The sequence below is a fragment of the Glycine max genome, chromosome 5 (assembly GCF_000004515.6).
Source record: "Glycine max cultivar Williams 82 chromosome 5, Glycine_max_v4.0, whole genome shotgun sequence".
Classification (NCBI taxonomy): Eukaryota; Viridiplantae; Streptophyta; class Magnoliopsida; order Fabales; family Fabaceae; genus Glycine; species Glycine max.
Window position 1 is genome coordinate 41,249,196 of NC_038241.2, and position 18,889 is coordinate 41,268,084.

An 18,889-nucleotide genomic window follows, 5' to 3' on the forward strand; every position below is an offset into this window, starting at 1 on the left:
TTTGAAATATTACGGAATAGACATTATAGAATTCATTTCCATGATACATGTATCATTCCAGATCAATTAATCCATAATATATCAAACATATATTTTGGAACAGGTATAAGAAGAAACAACCAAATCGATTCTGTTTCTTCAAATTGGACCCAATAGGCAATAATTAAACTGAAAGTTAATCCAAAGCCCGAGTTTGTAGAAAATGCCCGAGAGTATTATTATAAAAAAAAAAAAAAAAAAAGACGCGGTTACTTAACTTAGCCGAGGAGGTGTGTGCACGTGTCTAGTCAGAGTTACATCGAAATGCGAAGCGGTGGGATATAAAAGGCTTGTGCGGAGGAAGAAAAGTAAAAGAGATCTGATGGCGCTAGAGTGGGTTGTGCTAGGGTACGCCGCGGCCGCAGAGGCCATAATGGTCATTCTCCTGACCATCCCGGGGCTGGACGCTCTCCGAAAGGGTCTGGTCGCTGTGACCCGGAACCTGCTGAAGCCGTTCCTCTCGGTTGTTCCCTTCTGTCTGTTCCTTCTCATGGACATATATTGGAAGTACGAGACTCGTCCAAGTTGTGAGGCAGATTCCTGCACCCCGTCGGAGCACCTTCGCCACCAGAAATCCATCATGAAGAGCCAGCGCAACGCCCTCCTCATCGCCGCCGCTCTCCTCTTCTACTGGCTCCTCTACTCCGTCACCAACCTCGTCGTCAGGATCGACAACTTGAACCAGCGTCTCCAACGCTTCAAGAATCGCGATTGAGATAATTCGGTTATTCCATCCATCCTTCCCTCCGATATACACCTCCACTTTCTGTCTTCTTCTTTGTCTTAGGAACCATCTATTTCTATCACCTTTTTTGTTGTGTCTACCTCGTCGTTCTCTTATATCATAGCAAAACACCGTTTCGATTATTGTTGAGTGCTACTTTGATTTTGCGCATTGTTATGATTTGTTGTTATTGCTGTTTATTGACGTGAGAATGCCCGTATTGGAAGTCTGTTCTGTTACTTGAAATTTGACATGGTTGTAAGAGAATTATCAAAATTTCAACCTCAATTTGTTGATTGTCAACAACTTCAGCACATTAAGTTAGACGTGCATTGAATCCGGTTATTTAGTTATAAGGAGTTCGAGCATCTTGCTATCAATTTCTCTTTTCAAGTTCATAGAGCTGTCAAATTAGGGAAAGGGATCTCTAGCATTGCATGGTTGAATAAAGAATAGATAACCTGACAAAGCAGGGGTTAATGTAAGCAGATTTTCTCTTAACGTAATTCTTTTATCTTGTTTTTGAACTCAATCCCTTTCTGCAGTATTAGGGTTCATTATGCCCCAAATTCTATTTTAGGTTCATTATTGAATCGTTTATCTGCCTACTAAATTCTCTTATAATGTTGTAGTATTTCTGTTAGTTTTAAGATTTAACCGCAATTCTCTTAACGAACTCTATAAAGTCGTTAATGTTATCTAACTTGTATAATGTTAATTGTTAAGACTCTTCCGTACTTTTGATGAGGGGTGTTAGTATAGTTCTATAGAGATTAGAGTGATATTTCAACTTAGCTTGCGTGTTTTATACTTTGCTTGAATCTTCTTTTCTTGAACTTTTGGAGATTGGGTTGTCTACTTGTCTTGGGTCTCACATTATATGGTTGTTCCTCGTTCTGTTTGCCTATTTACCAAGTGAACAGATTCTAATCCTGAAGGTGAGGCAACAAGCAGAATCTTGCTCTGTTCAAGTGCTTTGTCCTGTTAAATGTAATTCTCCGCGATATTCCTTTGCTGGGCTCCTATTATTCCCCTTTTAATATCTTGTTTTTGCCTTCTTTTTCGTGTCTTCTGTAAACGTTTCTTAAATATCAAATCTGAATAGGACACTTAAAGAAGTTTTAGATTAACTTTAATTACTTACATCGGATGGAAGCCTCGCAAGATTATTATCGTTCTTATAAATCCAATCAAACAGTAATCTTTTGATTTATACATCTGAAAAGTGTTTTCTTTTATCATAAAATGCTTAACCCTTGCATCTCTTGATAACTTAGGTTGGTTTTTCAAATTCAGTTTAGAGAATAAACTCATTTTGGTGACACTTTATTTTATTCCAAAAGTATGTGTTGCACTTGGTTGGAAATTTAATTTTGCAGAAGCAAAACTTGGGTTGTTTTTACAAACCTAAGTTTGTAAACTTTAAACTTTAATTCAAACATGCATTTACAGTTTCTTTATGGTTTTCCCTCCTCTTTTCGCTTTTATTTTCTATCTGGTGGTTCATATTTAAATTTATATACAGATTTTTTTATTTTTTTTTGTAGAAACAAGTTTATATGCATCAAAATATCTCTACTTTTCTGCTACGTCATTCAGAAAAGCAGTTGCTAATGCAATGTATTTATGATTTTTACTAATGAATTGACTTAAAAAAATTATATACTAAAGTGATGAATAATTTAAGCAACCGCTGCGCACAAAATTAATCCGTTAAATTTTAAAAATACAACTTTATATAAAATGTTCTCAAGACATGGCATATTAAATATGTATTGGTTTGCAGTGGAAGGAACTCAATCAAATATTTAAGAATGTAATTTTAGATTTGCTATCAGAATTTAAAAATAAGAGGTCCTTATTATGAAGAATTACTGTCACCTATTGAATGAAAAATACTTTTAAGAAACACAATCAGAGAGTCTCTTTGTATACATCCTACTTTCAGTTATGTGTCGATCCTCGAGTTATACGTTAAGTTAGGTGAAAAATTGCCATGTCCTATAGGTGTTTCTACTCACAAAGGTTTTAATACATTGAGTTAAAATTAGTTCATTTGTAACAACTTAAGGGCGATAACAGTTTATATTATCTTTCTTCAAGATTTTTTGTTTTGAATAAATATGTTCTTTTACCAAATAAAATGAGTTCATTTGTAACGCTTTAAGGACAATAACACGTATATTACCTTTCTAAGTGATTTTTTAGTTTTGAATAAACATGTTCTTTCACTAAATAAGGAAAACATCTATAATATTTGCCTTTCCTAAACCATACATCTTATTTATAAGGAAGAAACACATGATGTCCTAATGCTGAAAAAACGTGTTTTTAGTCAATATATTTTCTAAAATTCTTGATTTTAGTTCCTATACTTTATTATTAAATATTTTGATCCTTGGACAATTTTGAAAATTATTATTTTTAGTCGCTCCTGATATGTGTCACGTACAAAATATTATTAAGTGTATCTATCATAAGGGCTAAAATTATTTATTTTTAAAAGTTCAGAAATTAAAATGTTTTGGCTGTAAACTACTTAAACTAAAATCAAGAATTTTTTTGAAATATAAAGACTAAAAATATATATTTTTAATAAATTTTATTTTTTTTATAATAAATGTCTTGTAAAGACTAAAGAGAGAAAATAAGTATTTTTTAAAACTTAGATTCATCTTAAAACAAACAACGATTAATAAGAATTTCTATAAAATAAGCTTGTATTTTATTTTGGTTATCTTTTCTTAATAATAAAAAGAAAATTTGGAAAACAAAGCAAGTTCACTTTTAACATGATTAATTTTGTAATGTTAACTATTTTTTTACTCATACTCTTAATTTTGTAAGATTATTATTATTATAAGATAAGATGGAGAGGAGACCCGTAAATGAAAGAATAGGGTGGGATTTGTGAAAGATTGAGGATTGATGAAGTGGCATAAGCTCATTGGACAAGTTTCCTCATAGGTGTGAAGTCAACCCAGCTCGAGCTTCTGGACATTCTGTGCTTTCTTTCTCAAACATTTCATTTATGCGATCTCAACCCTCACTCGTTTAAGCCTTCTTTTCTGATCTGTCATTTGAGTTTCAGCAATGGACGACGTCAAAGGTAAGGTGAAGGGCTTCATGAAGAAAGTCAACAACCCTTTCTCCTCTTCCTCATCCGGCAAATTCAAGGGCCAAGGTAGAGTCCTCGGTTCTTCTTCTTCTTCTTCTCCCACTAATTCCAATCCTACCCCTCGCCCCCACCCTAATTCGCAGAAACCCTCCTCTTCAGCCACACCCTATCCCAAACCCTCACCCCAGAAAACGGACCCATATAGAACCACCGAGAAGCCTCGCAAAGATGATGGCTTTGACCCCTTTGATTCTTTGGTCACTAATTCCAATAGATCACAAAATGGGTACTCGCTGGACGTCTTTGAATGCCCTATTTGTAAACAACCCTTTAGATCCGAAGAAGAGGTGTCTGCACATGTTGACGGTTGTTTGAATAACCCTGTTGAGCGTGGAGGTGATGATGGAAATGGGGCCTCAGAGAGTGATGGTGGGTCTAATACTAATAGTGATAGTGAATTTGAGGTTTGTGTTGAGACTTACAGTTCAGGGAAGCCATCTGAAGGATCGGTCGATGTTGTTCTCAAACTGTTGAGGAATATTGGTAGGGAACCTGCGAATGTGAAGTTTAGGAGGATCAGGATGAATAATCCCAAGATAAAAGAGGCTGTTGGTGATGTTGCCGGGGGAGTTGAGTTGCTGAGTTTCGTAGGATTTGAACTCCGGGAGGAGAATGGAGAGACATGGGCAGTGATGGAGGTTCCCACAGAGGAGCAAATAAAAATCATTAAGAAAGCAATAGTGTTGCTGGAATCACAACTTGTACAACAAGGACCTCCAAAGAGAGATGATTCGCCGTCTGCAACTTCTGCTGAGATGGGTCCAAAGGCTGAACCAAAGCTGGTCGACAGACAGGTATAATTGTGTTGATGATGCTTCTGAAAGTGGGCAGTGGAGAAAATAAGTCCATTATCTGATTCTCATTTGCTTTTATGAGTGTGTCTTGGTTGCATTTAAGTATAGCCACTGTGCATTTTGCTTTTGTAGGAAGTTTCTTTGCGTATTTAATTCATATTCTGGCTGGAAAATCTACTTGTGAATAATTTACTAAGGTGTCGAAGATCTAGAAACCACTGTTAGGTTTTAATCTCAGTAGCACTGCTTACAGGATTAGGAACATAAAAGATATCTAACGCTGGAATAGCAGAGTTAAGATAGGATATGAAGCATATATAGAGCCTGTTTGAGTAAGTTTCTTTAGAAGCTTTTCTAAGAGAAGAAAAAAATGAAATGAGCTTCTCCATAAGCTAAAATTAGTTCTCCATTAGCTAATTTGTAGAAGATCTCTCATATAATCATTGCCATTGGGTTTGGTTCCAACTGTAACTTTATATAGAGTTGAAGCCTAAGATTTCTTTGTTACCCTTATATCTTTATTTTTGTTTCTGGATGTAAAAGTAGGGGCTTAGTAAATTGTAGGTTCTTTTGGGCGGTGATCTAGGGTTTTGTGGACAATTAGACATTGTAAAAATTGGTGATATGTTTGGTCAAAACACTTCTGTAAGGGTTGATAACTAGGGCTGACATATGTTGGTTTAAATTTGGGTGCCATATGTGGTTAATAGAAGAGGCATAAGGCAGAGAAGATTTAAGCAAAAGCAAAACTACTAGCAAAAGCTATTATTGTGGTGCCCAAGTATAAACACCCCAAGAGAAACTCATCCTAATACAGTAATTCAACAAATAAAAAATCATGCATAAAATTTAAGTATTTTACTTGAGTTAATATCTCTATTGTTCTTCAAAAAGGAATGCACCCTTTTTAATTTATGTAAAGTTGGAATTATTTATGTGTAGATCCTGCATGCAATATTTGTAATTTACTCTCAAGTTACTAAGGAAATTGCTAAATGTCTACAGGCATAAAAAGTAAGATCCAAAATGTCGTTAGTGAAGCCTCAGAACTTTTCTAGTCATTTCTTTGTTCCATTTGTTAGCCCTATAATTCCAAGCTAATGTAACTTTTGGAGTGCATGGCCACAACCTGCTGACTTGAATATCAATAATTTTCAGTCTTTGTTCCACTTCTTCTATTCATTTACTTAAGAGGAAAAGGCAGATACCTAAATTTAAACAAGGATATATTTTGTTCATTTCTGGCATTTCTAACTCAGCTGTGGAAACTGTTAGTAACTGTGACTGTATGAGAGACATAAATCTATTCTCCAGTATTTCTAGTTTCTTGGTGAAATCTCCTTGTTTGAGACTTTGAGTAATTCTGTTTGGTGCTTTAGTTATTAGTTTGTCACTTTAGTGCTTTTCCAAATTAAGTAATCAACTAATCTTTAGATTGAATGTCTGTTTTTTCCCATTTAAAATGGTCTTACAGGTGAAGGTCTTCTTTGCTGTCCCTGAAAGGGTTGCAGCTAAAATTGAGCTACCAGATTCCTTCTATAGCCTTTCAGCCGAAGAGGTCAATAGAGAAGCTGAATTAAGGAGAAAAAAGATTGCAGATTCTCAGCTTTTAATCCCTAAGTCACTTAGAGAAAAACAAGCAAAAGCTTCCAGGAAGAGATACACTAAAGCTATTATCAGGATTCAGTTTCCAGATGGAGTTGTACTTCAAGGTGTATTTGCTCCATGGGAACCAACTGCTGCTATCTACAAGGTTTGTCCTTTGCTACTTGATTTAAATTTGTTTGTCCATCTGATGATATGGTATTTTGTGGTTTACTGGAGCAAAGCTAGCTTTACATCTGGTTCTAAATGCTTATACTGGTGTCTTAGATAGATGTCACTCAGCTGCTCAACATGAAACTTCTCATAAGAACAATGAAGCGAATTTTGCAAATGCCATGCGTAACTTGATTGCATTTAACAAAGGATTCTGGGCATGCTGTCAATGATAAGTCTCATTAATGCATATTATAGCAAAACACCAGTAATCTAATTTGGAGCTTTGTTTTGAATTCAACCTTGGAAATTCTTCATTGCAACATAAAAGTTCCCCTCTTAACATTTTGCAGTTTACGTTTAGATTATTACAATTGCAATTTACACACACGTCCCTAATCCTGATCTATATTTTATAATCATGTAATGTGAACATTTGTAACACATTTTGAATGGATTTTTGACCATTTGTCTGTTCTTCATTTTCTATGTCTTTCTGTTTATTCTAAGTCAGCAACTGAGCACTGTTCTTGTTTTACATGTTGATTTACAGTTTGTCTGCTCGGCATTAAAAGAACCAGGCTTGGAATTTGAGCTAATGCATCCGGTACTTATCCAACGACGTGTGATCCCCCATTTTCCAAAAGCAGGGGAAAATGCTAAAACAATAGAGGAAGAGGACCTGGTACCTTCTGCTCTAATTAAGTTCAAGCCCCTGGAAACAGATTCTGTTGTTTTCACCGGTCTCAGAAATGAATTGCTTGAAATAAGTGAACCACTTGTAAATGGTTAAGCAATTAATTTTGTATGAACTATATCGGTTCGTACTTTCCAGAGTGTTTTTTAATTGATGTGGATATAGATATATTTTTTTCTACTCATTTTTAACCGATAATTTTCTACGAAATTATATAATACTCTGATACGTCTCAATACAAATAAATCACTGTGATGATTGATGAAGCAATTACGGGCTACATTCATGAGGCGATATCTGCTAAACTGTGTCTAAGTGGTGGAAAATACCAGAGTCGCCTTGTGTTTTAAGGTTGATTAATCTCTATTAGTGATTGTGCGTTGATCTCTATGTTCTCAACTGTTCTGAATCTTCTGATAAACTATCTATGTTCCTTCAGGAACTGATCTCAGGCAAGTCAGTGTAAGACAAACATAACCATGTAGTGCTAAAACCACTGGAGACAGAACAAGCTTGGCTCAAGCTCAACTTTTTCATCATGAGTTGAGCCGAGTCAGGTTTACAATCAGCACCAATCAGGGTGCTCAAGTTAAAATCTATTATTTCTTTCCCTTGTGGCAAACCCATGATATTTTTTTTTAAAAAAAAAACAAAACAAAAGTGGCCTGAGAACATTACTCTGATTTGGTTTTAGTAAACCCCTTTCAAGCGTTTATGGGATGTTTGATTTTGATTAGATTCTGAAGAAAAAACATTTTTTTTCCAACTTCTCAGTCTTCTCTTATTGATTATAAATGGTTTCAACACCGTAAGTTAGTACAAACGCGTATTAATTTATTGCTCTCAATATTTTCTCGACATTTAACAGTTTATTTGTTTTAGACTTTAGTAGATTGAAGGTAAAAGGATTTTGAAAGGATTAATGTTAAAAACTTGATTTATTTTAGATAATGATATTTTAAATGAGTTTAGATGAATTGGTTTTGTTTAAATGATAAAATATAAATATTTTTAAAAGTATAATTTTTAAAGTATATAAAACAGAACCATTTTAGCACCAGAAAAGTTTAAATAACTTGTTTTGTTAAAATCATATCAAATTTTATTAATTGCAAAGTTCATTTCGAAAGTAAAATGTAATGGGCAGAGGGAGAAATAGAGGGAAGAGACCTTGATTTCGAGATAAGGGACCTCCTTACATTCTTACTCAACTTTATCTCTGCTGATTCATTTATTTACTCATGTTTATATAGGTAATAACAAGCTTCTGTGATCCTAACAGAATTGATTCTCCACTAATAACAGACTTCATACTCCACTAATATTACTGACAGCTTCTAATAGAATTTGGCATTATCCTGAAACATCAGTAATGCTATTCGATCCTACAGAGGCTACACAAAATCATCAAGATATGAAGGTCTGTTAGTGCTCCTCTTGGGCCTGCTGTCATGGGCTTCCTATCATAAAACAACACATGTTACTAAGTAACTTAGTTTTTTTTTTTCACCAACCCTTGTTTGCATGTATCTGAACCTGTACTAATTTGTTTGGACTCTTAGGCTTTAGCAATGACTTACGTTCCTTTTATGGCAATTGCTTCCTGCACTTGCGGAACATTCTGGGAGCAATATGAAAAGTGCAGAAAAAAAAACACCCTCATTCTATTTACTAAATTAGCTTTTGCACCCTTGTGATGCACCCGCGCATTTAAATGAGGCGTGTATCTTTTTTAGTATTAAAAACTTCCGATGAGAGAGTTACACACAGAGAAAAATAAGTGATATTAAATGGATAAATACTAAGTTTGAAAATGAAAACACAAAAATGACTTTATTATAACAATTTAATAAATTAGTGCATCATATATTTTGGAAAAATCGTTGTTAATTATGTTCAGAGAATGTAAAGTAAGTATTATGTATACCTGTTCAAAAAAAATAAAATCTTCAGCTTATGTACACTGCTCCAGCATTATAACTAGTGAACCCCTTCTCCTATTAGTATCATATGAGTTTGAGCTTAATTAATGTGAAACTTGAATTTTTTTCGATAAACTCTAATATCATTTTGAATTGAGTTTAGACTTAATTTAACTGTAAAACTCTAATGAAAACATAGGCTAGGAGAAATGAGTAATTGAGTGACTTGAACTGCGATTAATGTCACTCGTGAGAGTATCCAGAGAAAGATCAAATGAACTAATGAAGTATTCTTTTTTGTGCTTTTGACCCTTAGATGATTCAAAAAAAGAAAAAGAGACCAAACGAAAAATTATTGCTCTCCCTTTCTCTTTTTCCTTCCAAACACCTGCGTTCACACATATTATTAATGAAGCAAGTATTGCCTGAATGTAAGTACATATAGTTAACAATAAGCAATTTCCTAACAAATTATTCAAAGTCCGTGGACTCAATTAATTCCGAGTTCTGACCCACTTACCCATGTCCAACTAAATTAAAGCGTGCTTCACTTTTTTCTCTGTTCATCTTCTCTTTTGGATTCTCTGCATCAATAATTGGCATAGGGCATTAAGCCACTAACTTTCAAATGAGACACTCCTATAGAACCTCTGCTTTTGCCTTGTTGGATCCCTTATTTCTTCTTTTTTGCATCCGCAGACAAACAAATGAAAACCCATACATGCATCCTGTACTAATTTGTATTTTTTGGAAACGTTCACGTGGATGGTGGGTCACACTTTCCCAAATTATATATTTTCAGGAAGGAGCAATGCGTAATAAACAATCTTTTAGCTAGGTTCAGTGACAAGGTCTTTAGGGAAAAGTTATGAAGACCAAAGCATATGATATAAGTGACCTTTATTAGTGTACAACTAAAGAATGATCAAAATGAATGCATGTGATCTACATGTCCAGTTCTATCTAAAATAGTAGGACTAAATTAAAAAAGTCTAGCAGACAAACCTTCCCTTGCTAGCTGTTATAGACTTATAGCATGGTGTTGTACGTACCAATGTTATTGAATATTAGAATTTTTTTGAGTTTGGACGATTAGTGAATTTAGTTCTATAAAAAAAATGAGTTGAATTGATAATTTTTATATTTTTCTTGAAGTTCATATAATTATGTGTTTTTTTTTTGTTTAAAATTGTCACATATATTATTATATCCAGGGTAAAATATGTTTTTAATACCTCAAAATATCTCAAGATTCAGTTTTAGTTTTTATAATAATTAATACACTTTTAAGCTCTCTTTTTTTGCTGATTGGAAATTTAGGAGAAATGAGACAAGGTTGATTAAGTCTCATTTATAAGTGGAGTCATAAATCTTTGTTATATGAAGGGGTTGAGTGAAGAAGAAGGATCATTCTTACCAAAGTAAGAGAAGAGAGTCATCCCTTTGTATTTTTTTAACAGCATTTTGATATTAGGAAATCGTGCTCTTAATATATATTGAGCCTCTACGGGAGTTACATCAGGTAGCACTACTCTACTCAAATCTTCCATTTTTTTACTAATTATATTACATTGTATTGCTTTACTCATATTTGTTGTAGGTTATTTTTGTGTTGTACTAGTTTTAGTTGTTGTTGGGTATATGCTGATCTTAAAACAAAAGAAAGAAAAATCGACAATTATTTTTAAAGTTTCTTTCTATCAGGAGAGGAAAATCGCTAATTTATTTAGTTTTAAGTGTGTGTATGTGTCTGATTTGTTGTTGTTTATATTTTATGTATTACTATAATGTCCTTTGTTTTACCATCATTTTTTAAGTGTAGTTGAACATTTTCAATAAACAATCTTTGGGAAAATGGAAAACTACATTGTCTTGTTTATTTATTAAAAATAATGTGGGACCGATGGCCTTGCGCACATGGTTTTCTTCGCATGTGATTGTCGTTGTCACCCTTGCTTATTTTATTACATGAAAAATGTCATACGGCATCAATATATTTTGCAATCATTTATAAAAGATTAATAAATTTATCTTTAAAATATTGCACATAATAATTTATAAATTTAAAATTTTATCTATTTATTTGAAGTAAAATAAATATAAATCTTTTATAAGTTTTATTTATTTATTTATAAATTTAAAGATTCTTATTTCAAACCAAGATACTTTTTTACCCTAAAATTTTAATATAATTTTTTATACTTGTTTATTTTTTTATCCATATTAATTATGAAACATTCGTAATGGTTTTCGTATAAAATTTCGTGTGTTAAGGACACACAACAACCTACAACAAAATTTTCTATACACAAAACATATTTATAATAAGGTTAAAATATAATTTTGTTTATAGTATTTGATTCAATTGGTAATTTTGGTTCTTCTATAAAAAAATAAAAACATTTGACCTCTTATTTTTCAAAATCAATCATTTTGGTTCAATTGTCAATTTTACAAATGTTAATCATTAATATTAAAATGTTGATGGTTAAACTACTTATGTGACTATAATATTAAAAATTTTAATTAAATTTGTAGGTGATTTAAAGATTTTTTAATAACAATAGTTTTTAATTAAATTCCTATCAAATTCAAAAGTTATATTAATCAAATTAATAATTGAAAAATCTCATATTACAGTGTCAGATAGTAATTTAGCGCTCAACGCTTTTCTTATTAACTGTTAATGGTTCGAATTTTATGGCTGCACCAAAAAAAATATTTTAAAAAATAGGAAATCAAATATTTTTATTTTTTTATAGGACTAAAATTACATATCGAATAAAATAAAGAACTAAAATTTTATTTTAGTCTTATAATTAGGGTCACGTTTATTGGGAAATGAAAACACAGTTTTTAATTCATAATCTTAACCTCTTCACTGATTATTAACTTTATATATAATTTATTTGAGCTAATACATAAAATATAAAATTTCACATTCTCTCTAAACTAAACTCACATGGCGGAGTTAAGAAAAAATTGTAGTACTGAAGATCTGTCCCTAGGCCTATAGGTTATAATTTATAATGGACTTACATATGAACAGAACGCGCCATAACACATTAATGTACAGAAGCTACGTTTGCAAAAAAGAAGAGGGCCATTTAGCTCCAAACGGGCAAAGGCAAAATATAATCTTAAAATTTTGTTTTTAATTTACAAATTACTTTATTAGCTTCATATTATTAAATATAATGCAACACGTTGATTTTAATCTTTGAGTCATTATCAAATATTGTGGAGTAATAGTTAAACTGAGTCATGATTCCGCGTTTCTTTGATCCGAAGCAATACATGGGGCACAAGCGTTATGACAAGGCTATATAGTATAATTGATATATACGCGATTGATAGGCATGTGCGCAATTTCTCCTTTCCAATCAAAATATATAATTGTAAAATTCATATCAAAGGTTAAAATAATAATTAACTAAAGCTCTTTTCATTGTCACGCTTTTAATATTAACACATTGTAAATAAAATATGTCACAAACCTATTCTTATAATTTTACTTTACTTGTACTTTGATTTATGCTTTAGATACTTTTTTCTTCTATTGTTTCATCAATTCATATTTTAGTTTTAGGTATCAATATCTTGATAATTAAAAGAGTGAAGATCAATTCTTTATTAAAAAATCATTATTTAGAAACTTATTTAGTTTTAAAATATATTTGTTTTTTCACTAATAATATAACCATATCAAACTTTAATATTACTGATTATTTTTAATTTTTTGTTATTTTTAACATTTCGTACAAATAGTTAAAGATAAGACAAAATATAAAAATATACAGCGTAACATTTTCATAATTATTAGAGCAATAACAACAAAATATGATGGCAAAAATAATGAATATAATATTAGTTGGAGTAATTTCTTTTCTGTAATCCTCGCATAGGTATTTTCTTTTCAGAGTAACCTTGTTCGAAATGTGGATATCACTACCAATAAAAAACAAAGGATGAATCCAATATTTTTGTCTTTATAATGTTGTACAGAAAATTGTCAACTAGTTAGAGTAATAAATATTTAGATTATGCTTTATGACTTTATCCTTCATTTCTTTTTTTGCATTATTTCACGTCCGTCTCTAAAATTAAGGAACGAATGATTATTTTTTGTTCTATTAAGTTTATTACTGCTTTTTTAGGTTCTTACAAACTAATATCTTTAAAACACTAGTTAGTTAAAGATCTAGAAATCACTTTTTTAATGATAGTGTTGTATTAGAAATCACAAAGAAAAATATATTATTATTTTTAATTTTTACAACAATATGACTAGTTAATATTTATTTTTATTAAATCAAATAAACTCTTACCAGATTAGTCTTTCATTATTGAACGAGACGATGCTAAAAAAAGTAAAATTATATTTTTGGTCTTTCTAATTATTTTTAATTTTGATTTTGATCTTTCTTTAAAATTATTAACGAATTTTATTCTCCTATTTTGTCCCTTCAAAAAGGTAAAATTGTTGTGATTGACTCATCATAACGACACGTGATAGTTATCATCTAATATGAACGAGATACGCATGACCGTCAACATTTTTTTGTCACAGATAATGTCCAATTTTAAATTGAAGATTAAGATTACGTGGTTGGATAAAATAGGAAAATAAAATTTGTCAATAATTTTAAAAGAGAACCAAAATTGAAATGAAAGATAAATTTAAAGGACCAAATTTTCCAAAATCGTAAAAAAAAAAAAGTAGACAAAAAGTGAATGAGTACATTAAATGAGCTTCATTCTCCAAAATCGTTGACTTCGATCGCTGTTAACTCGCGTAACATTATTTGAGTTTGTGAATTTGATGATAAGTAACAACATTAAGATTAACTTATGTGCTTTAAGTCATTACCAGATTTGGATGATACTATACTCCGATAGTATATCACATCGTTTTCCCTTCGATATCAATTTTATATGATTGTCTCTGTAACTTAAAACTAAAATTAAAACGTTAGAGTAAATTGCAAGAAGCAATCCAAATCAGAATAGAAACCAAACCAATTTATTCTCCGCTACAGTGTCATGTCACGAGCTAGAGTCGTTGCGTGTCGTACACACGTGCGCTATTTCACCAGGTGGCAGCGTCACCGACATAGACTCATAGCTTCTTGTGAATGATCGCGCACGTGCTTCTTTACCGGACCATCCCGTCACGAAACCAGTTTACCGGTAAACCAATCACCTTTGATAGCTCAAAATAGGATACATCCTGATTTTGGTCCCAAAAAAATGAGAAAATGATAAATTAATTACTTTTCAAAAATTTAAATTTAATTTTTGGACGTATACAAAATGTAACAGATTAATTCTACGATTAAATTTAGAAAATTATTATTTCATCAAATTATAATATTTAATATTAATTTAATAATAAATTAAATTTTTTATCATTAATTTAATATTATATTATAAAATTTAAAAATTAATTTATCATTAAATTATTTATAGAATGAATTTATTGTACTTTTTTCTTATTTAGATTTAAATAATTAAATTTGAAATTTTCTATTTAGCATGACAAATACTTTCGGAAATTAAAATAAATATTTATCCCTTTTTATTGTTATAAAATAAGATTTAACCGTCAGGATCTCACGAAACTCGTGTGAAACACTACCCAATTGAACTTGCCTTTTTCTGATGCAGTTGGAACCTTTTCCTTTGGTCTTCTTTCCTTCTCTGTCTCTCTGCTTATTGTTATTGCTGTTGTGACTAAGGAACAAGGGGTTGCTTCTTCCCTTTTGTTTTCAAAGGAAGAGAATTTTCAATTTTCAATTTTTCATTGGGTTCTCTGAAATGGAGAGAGATTTCATGGGTCTCAACTTGAAAGAACCACTAGCTGTGGTGAAGGAGGAGATGAACAATGATGGCTGCAAAAACTCTGGCATGTTTCAACTTTTGTGTTTTTGTTTTAAAATTCCTATATTTAAATGCTCTCTTGCAAAATTTCACTCCTTGTCAATTACGTCTGGGTTTCTTTTTTTCTTTTTTAATTTCTGGGTTCAATTTTGCCTCTTTAGATTGCAGTTGGGTTGATTTATGCTAGAAAATTTATTTATTTTGACCATGCTCATAGATTTTCTTGGTTAACGTGGTGCTTTTTTTTTTTTTCTTTTAAATAGTTTTTCTTTGCTCTTTCTTTTAACTTTGTAAGTTTTTCTCTGGGTGGTACAGAAACGCTGCTTATGTGTAAATTTTGTACCACCTATTTATTAGGGATTCAAGAGTTATTAGATTTTATTAGCGGAAATAATTAAGCTGTGTCTCTTGTTTAGATATTTATAGTAGTGTATTAGTGTGTGTGAAAATTTCAATTTGGGGAAAGAAATCGTTGTCAAGTGTCTTACCAGTTTTGTTGATTTGGGTGTGCTTCTAAACACAGACACGTAGATAGATTTTCACACAGGTTATTAGGTGCTAATTGTGGAACTTTTGTTAATATCTCCTTTATCCCTTAAAGTCTATTGGGTAATAGCTTATGTTGATGGTGATTTTTGTGGGCATGTGTAGGCTTCAAAAAAGGTCGGATTGCACAGTGGCCATTCTCGAACAAAGTATCTGCCCTTCCACATTTGATGTCTTTCAAGGCTTCTCAAGATGATAAGACTAAGAATACAGTGTCTGATACCTTATCATCTTCTGGGTTTATGTCTATCTTAAGTCAAGAAGCATTTGACACTAGTCAGAAACGCTCTGCTGGTGAACCCCAGGTTAGATACTACCCTTTTTGTCCGTTCCTCTCTGTATTTGTTCAAAATTGAAAAGTTAGCTCAACATGCAGGGTTGTTTATGTCTTGAATTAAAGTAAAATGAATATAATTTGTTTTTTGGGCATTCTGATTGTTTTATTTTTCAAGTCAACTATGAAAAATTAAGAGGATAGCTTCTTTTTCTTTCTTTCTTATTCCCTTTTATGTTAAAAAATATAAAAATCTGCTTTTACTTATGGTTGTCCTAAGTCCTGGTGTATGAAGTATGAACTTCCCTTTTGAATCAGAACCTAACATGTGATTGTTGTGCAACATCTCATGCCTGTTGTTTCAACATCTAAACTCCTACGTCCCTTTCATATATTGGCTTGATCCACAAGATCTTACCTTCTATGAGTATCAGCTGATGTCTTTTTTGACCTTCCTTCCATTGATTATTTGATATTACTACTATTTAGAAGTCTTTCAATCATGATGGGCAAGGTGACCTTCATTTTTCGCTGACTTCATATCCTGTACAACATGATGTGAATCATCCTCATGATGTGAAGATGTTTTCAGTTCCAAATCAAGCAATTTCAGTTTCCTTGGGGAATCCATTCCTGAAGAATCATTTTGCAGCTGCTGGTCAGAAGCCGTTACTTGGGGGAATACCTGTTACCACATCTCATTCAGTTCTTCCCTCTGCTGTTGCTGTTGCTGGAATGACCGAATCATGGTAATTTTAATTTTACGCTTTAACCGTTGTGTGTGCAGAGTACAAACTTGTTTCTGTTTTATTTCTTTAATTTATGTTATTTTGAAGTAACAGTGTGAAACCATCTGCTCAACTTACCATCTTCTATGCTGGTACTGTCAATATCTTTGATGATATCTCCGCTGAGAAGGTATGTTTCTTTGTTCATCACATTCCTTCCTCTCCAATCCATAATAAAATAAATAAATTCAAAGTGAAAAGGGGAGCATACATCTTGTACTCCCTGATGATCATGCCTTGCTCGTGGTTAAGTTTTTAAATGTGACCATCTTTTAACAGGCACAAGCTATCATGTTGTTGGCTGGCAATAGCTTATCTGCAGCTTCTAACATGGCACAGCCAAATGTTCAGGTGCCTATCTCGAAGTTGGGTGCTGGTGCTGGTGTGCCTGTGAGTCAACCTGCAAATACATCACCTGGCTCTGGTCTTTCAAGTCCTTTATCTGTTTCTTCACATACCGGTGTACAGTCAGGGAGTGGCTTAACTAGCACTGATGAATTTCTGGCTGCTAAAACAACTGGAGTTCCCAACACTCCTATTTGCAATGTGGAGCCTCCAAAGGTAGTCAGTGCAACCACTATGTTGACATCAGGTATGTTGGTGACATCATTTCTCACACTCTTTGCAGTTTGATGGTTCTTTAGTTCTACATAATTTCCGTGTATTGATGTCTTGCTTAGGGTATTTGTCCAGAACTTGTATACTAATGAGGGACGAATCCATCTGCATTCTAGAGTTTATCTATGTGTTTGATCATTACAAATGTTTCAGTTTGATGATTCTTTCAATCCATCTGTTATGCAGCTGTACCTCAGGCCCGGAAAGCATCCTTGGCTCGATTTTTAGAAAAACGCAAAGAAAGGTTAGTTTGGGTGCATTATTTTTCTGGGTGGGTGTACTGAATCTGACACAATTTATATTTCTCCAAAAAAGGAAGGCGTAGTTATCATCCATTGGTTGGCAACATAAAAATATATGAATGGGATTGGAAAGTAAAGCCAATCATTCCTCCACCTGTCCACCAACTCTTTCCTTTTACACCCCTTTAAATGGAGCGGGTGATGATGATAATAACTTTGCTTTTATTTAAACTTGCCACTTACAACAACAACAAATCCTTATCTTACTAGATGAGGTAGGCTACATGAATTACATGACGCTATTTGGCTCCATTAAAGACCAGCGTTTCAGTGACCTTTTCACTTACTATTTTACATTATTGATTTTGTTTCTTAGAGAAAGTTTATATTGGCCTATATTGAAATTTTACACTTGCAACCTTTTACCATGACATTTATTTCCCCGTCTTAATCAATCAAGGGGAAAGACAACTCTTTCATTTCATCTCATCTCATCACATCCTTTTCAATTCCATCCCGTAGTTGCTGAAACTTGGAAACACAGCTTTCTTGTGTTTATAGACTCTTATAATTTAAGATGTTGGTGGGAGGGGATCAGGATAATATAACAGATTGCTTCTGCTTTGGGTATAAGATATTTAGTTTAGTCTAGTACATCTTCTCCTTGCTTAATCTGGCAGTTAGTATAACCAATATTGCATGAAATCATTTATGAGGTCGTTGTGTGTGGTTGCAGGGTGATGAGTGCAGCACCATACAACCTCAACAAGAAGTCTGAAGAGTGTGCCACTGCAGAATACGCTGGTGTTAACTTTTCTGCCACTAACACTGTTTTGGCCAAGCAAGGATAGTAGCCCGCCCGCACCTTTAGGAAACAAACTATTTCGGAGAAAAATATTGTTGTAACCTTAAAAATGTTGTAAGCAGATGCTTTTATTTTCGTTGATCACAACTTATGCTGACATTCTCAGGTTCAGCACATAGATAGGCCATTACCATAATTATTTTTGTGGTGTAGGGCTTTTACCTTGTTATTTGAAAGGTTGGTTGAATTTTAGCTTCCTACACGGTAACATTGAACCACCATGTAATGTAACTCTTGATGATTTGTTTAAATTTGTGGAGTAAAAGCCCAGTTTAGATATTTATGTTTATTTAGTAGTTCTTATTTCTAGTTTACTTTTTGTGAAAAAATGTTCTTTGTAAGGACCAGGAAAAGTAGATATGGTACATTTAAATAGGTCAATAAACTTGTTTTTAAATAAATTAATAAGCTTAAGTTTTTATACTAGTTGATGGATTAAGCCCTTAAATAGATCAATAAATGCATAATATCAATATATTATAATTAAAACATAATAAATATAATAATTATTATTATTTATATTTATTGAACAAATTAGTTTGCCATGTTTGAAAGACTTTCTAA

The 18,889-nt window shown here is 32.5% G+C and overlaps 3 protein-coding genes across 14 annotated transcripts; all 3 read left to right on the top strand.

Moving 5' to 3' along the window:
• Positions 1-268: 268 nt before the first annotated feature.
• On the top strand, positions 269-1,066 carry LOC100808632 (uncharacterized). The gene has a single exon (XM_003525201.5). The coding sequence runs from the start codon at positions 362-364 to the stop codon at positions 752-754; it is 393 nt and encodes a 130-aa protein (XP_003525249.1). The 5' UTR covers positions 269-361; the 3' UTR covers positions 755-1,066.
• A 2,590-nt stretch (positions 1,067-3,656) lies between these two features.
• LOC100807576 (plant UBX domain-containing protein 2) lies at positions 3,657-7,374 on the top strand. Its single transcript, XM_003525199.5, has 3 exons — positions 3,657-4,735; positions 6,210-6,488; positions 7,047-7,374. Exons 1-3 carry the CDS (start codon positions 3,857-3,859, stop codon positions 7,284-7,286), a joined length of 1,398 nt encoding a protein of 465 aa, XP_003525247.1. The 5' UTR covers positions 3,657-3,856; the 3' UTR covers positions 7,287-7,374.
• A 7,332-nt stretch (positions 7,375-14,706) lies between these two features.
• On the top strand, positions 14,707-18,604 carry LOC100807043 (protein TIFY 6B). 12 transcript variants are annotated; one of them, XM_006580384.3, is made up of 7 exons: positions 14,707-15,017; positions 15,644-15,843; positions 16,302-16,561; positions 16,655-16,730; positions 16,952-17,192; positions 17,405-17,462; positions 18,197-18,604. In XM_006580384.3, the coding sequence occupies exons 1-7, from the start codon at positions 14,930-14,932 to the stop codon at positions 18,309-18,311; spliced, it is 1,038 nt and encodes a 345-aa protein (XP_006580447.1). In that variant the 5' UTR covers positions 14,707-14,929; the 3' UTR covers positions 18,312-18,604. The 12 variants fall into 12 exon arrangements, with proteins under 12 accessions (XP_006580447.1, XP_003525246.2, XP_006580446.1 ...); XM_003525198.4 differs by having other exon boundaries at positions 14,725-15,017; positions 16,649-16,730; positions 16,880-17,192; XM_006580383.3 differs by having other exon boundaries at positions 14,725-15,017; positions 16,649-16,730.
• Positions 18,605-18,889: the final 285 nt, after the last annotated feature.

Coding starts and splice junctions, on each gene's coding strand:
- LOC100807576 (XM_003525199.5), top strand. CDS start 3,857: ATGGACGACGTCAAAGGTAAGGTGAAGGGCTTCATGAAGAAAGTCAAC. Junction 4,736..6,209: donor CAAAGCTGGTCGACAGACAG/GTATAATTGTGT, acceptor ATGGTCTTACAG/GTGAAGGTCTTCTTTGCTGT. Junction 6,489..7,046: donor CAACTGCTGCTATCTACAAG/GTTTGTCCTTTG, acceptor GTTGATTTACAG/TTTGTCTGCTCGGCATTAAA.
- LOC100807043 (XM_003525198.4), top strand. CDS start 14,930: ATGGAGAGAGATTTCATGGGTCTCAACTTGAAAGAACCACTAGCTGTG. Junction 15,844..16,301: donor GCTCTGCTGGTGAACCCCAG/GTTAGATACTAC, acceptor ACTACTATTTAG/AAGTCTTTCAATCATGATGG. Junction 17,193..17,404: donor AACCACTATGTTGACATCAG/GTATGTTGGTGA, acceptor TCTGTTATGCAG/CTGTACCTCAGGCCCGGAAA.
- LOC100808632 (XM_003525201.5), top strand. CDS start 362: ATGGCGCTAGAGTGGGTTGTGCTAGGGTACGCCGCGGCCGCAGAGGCC.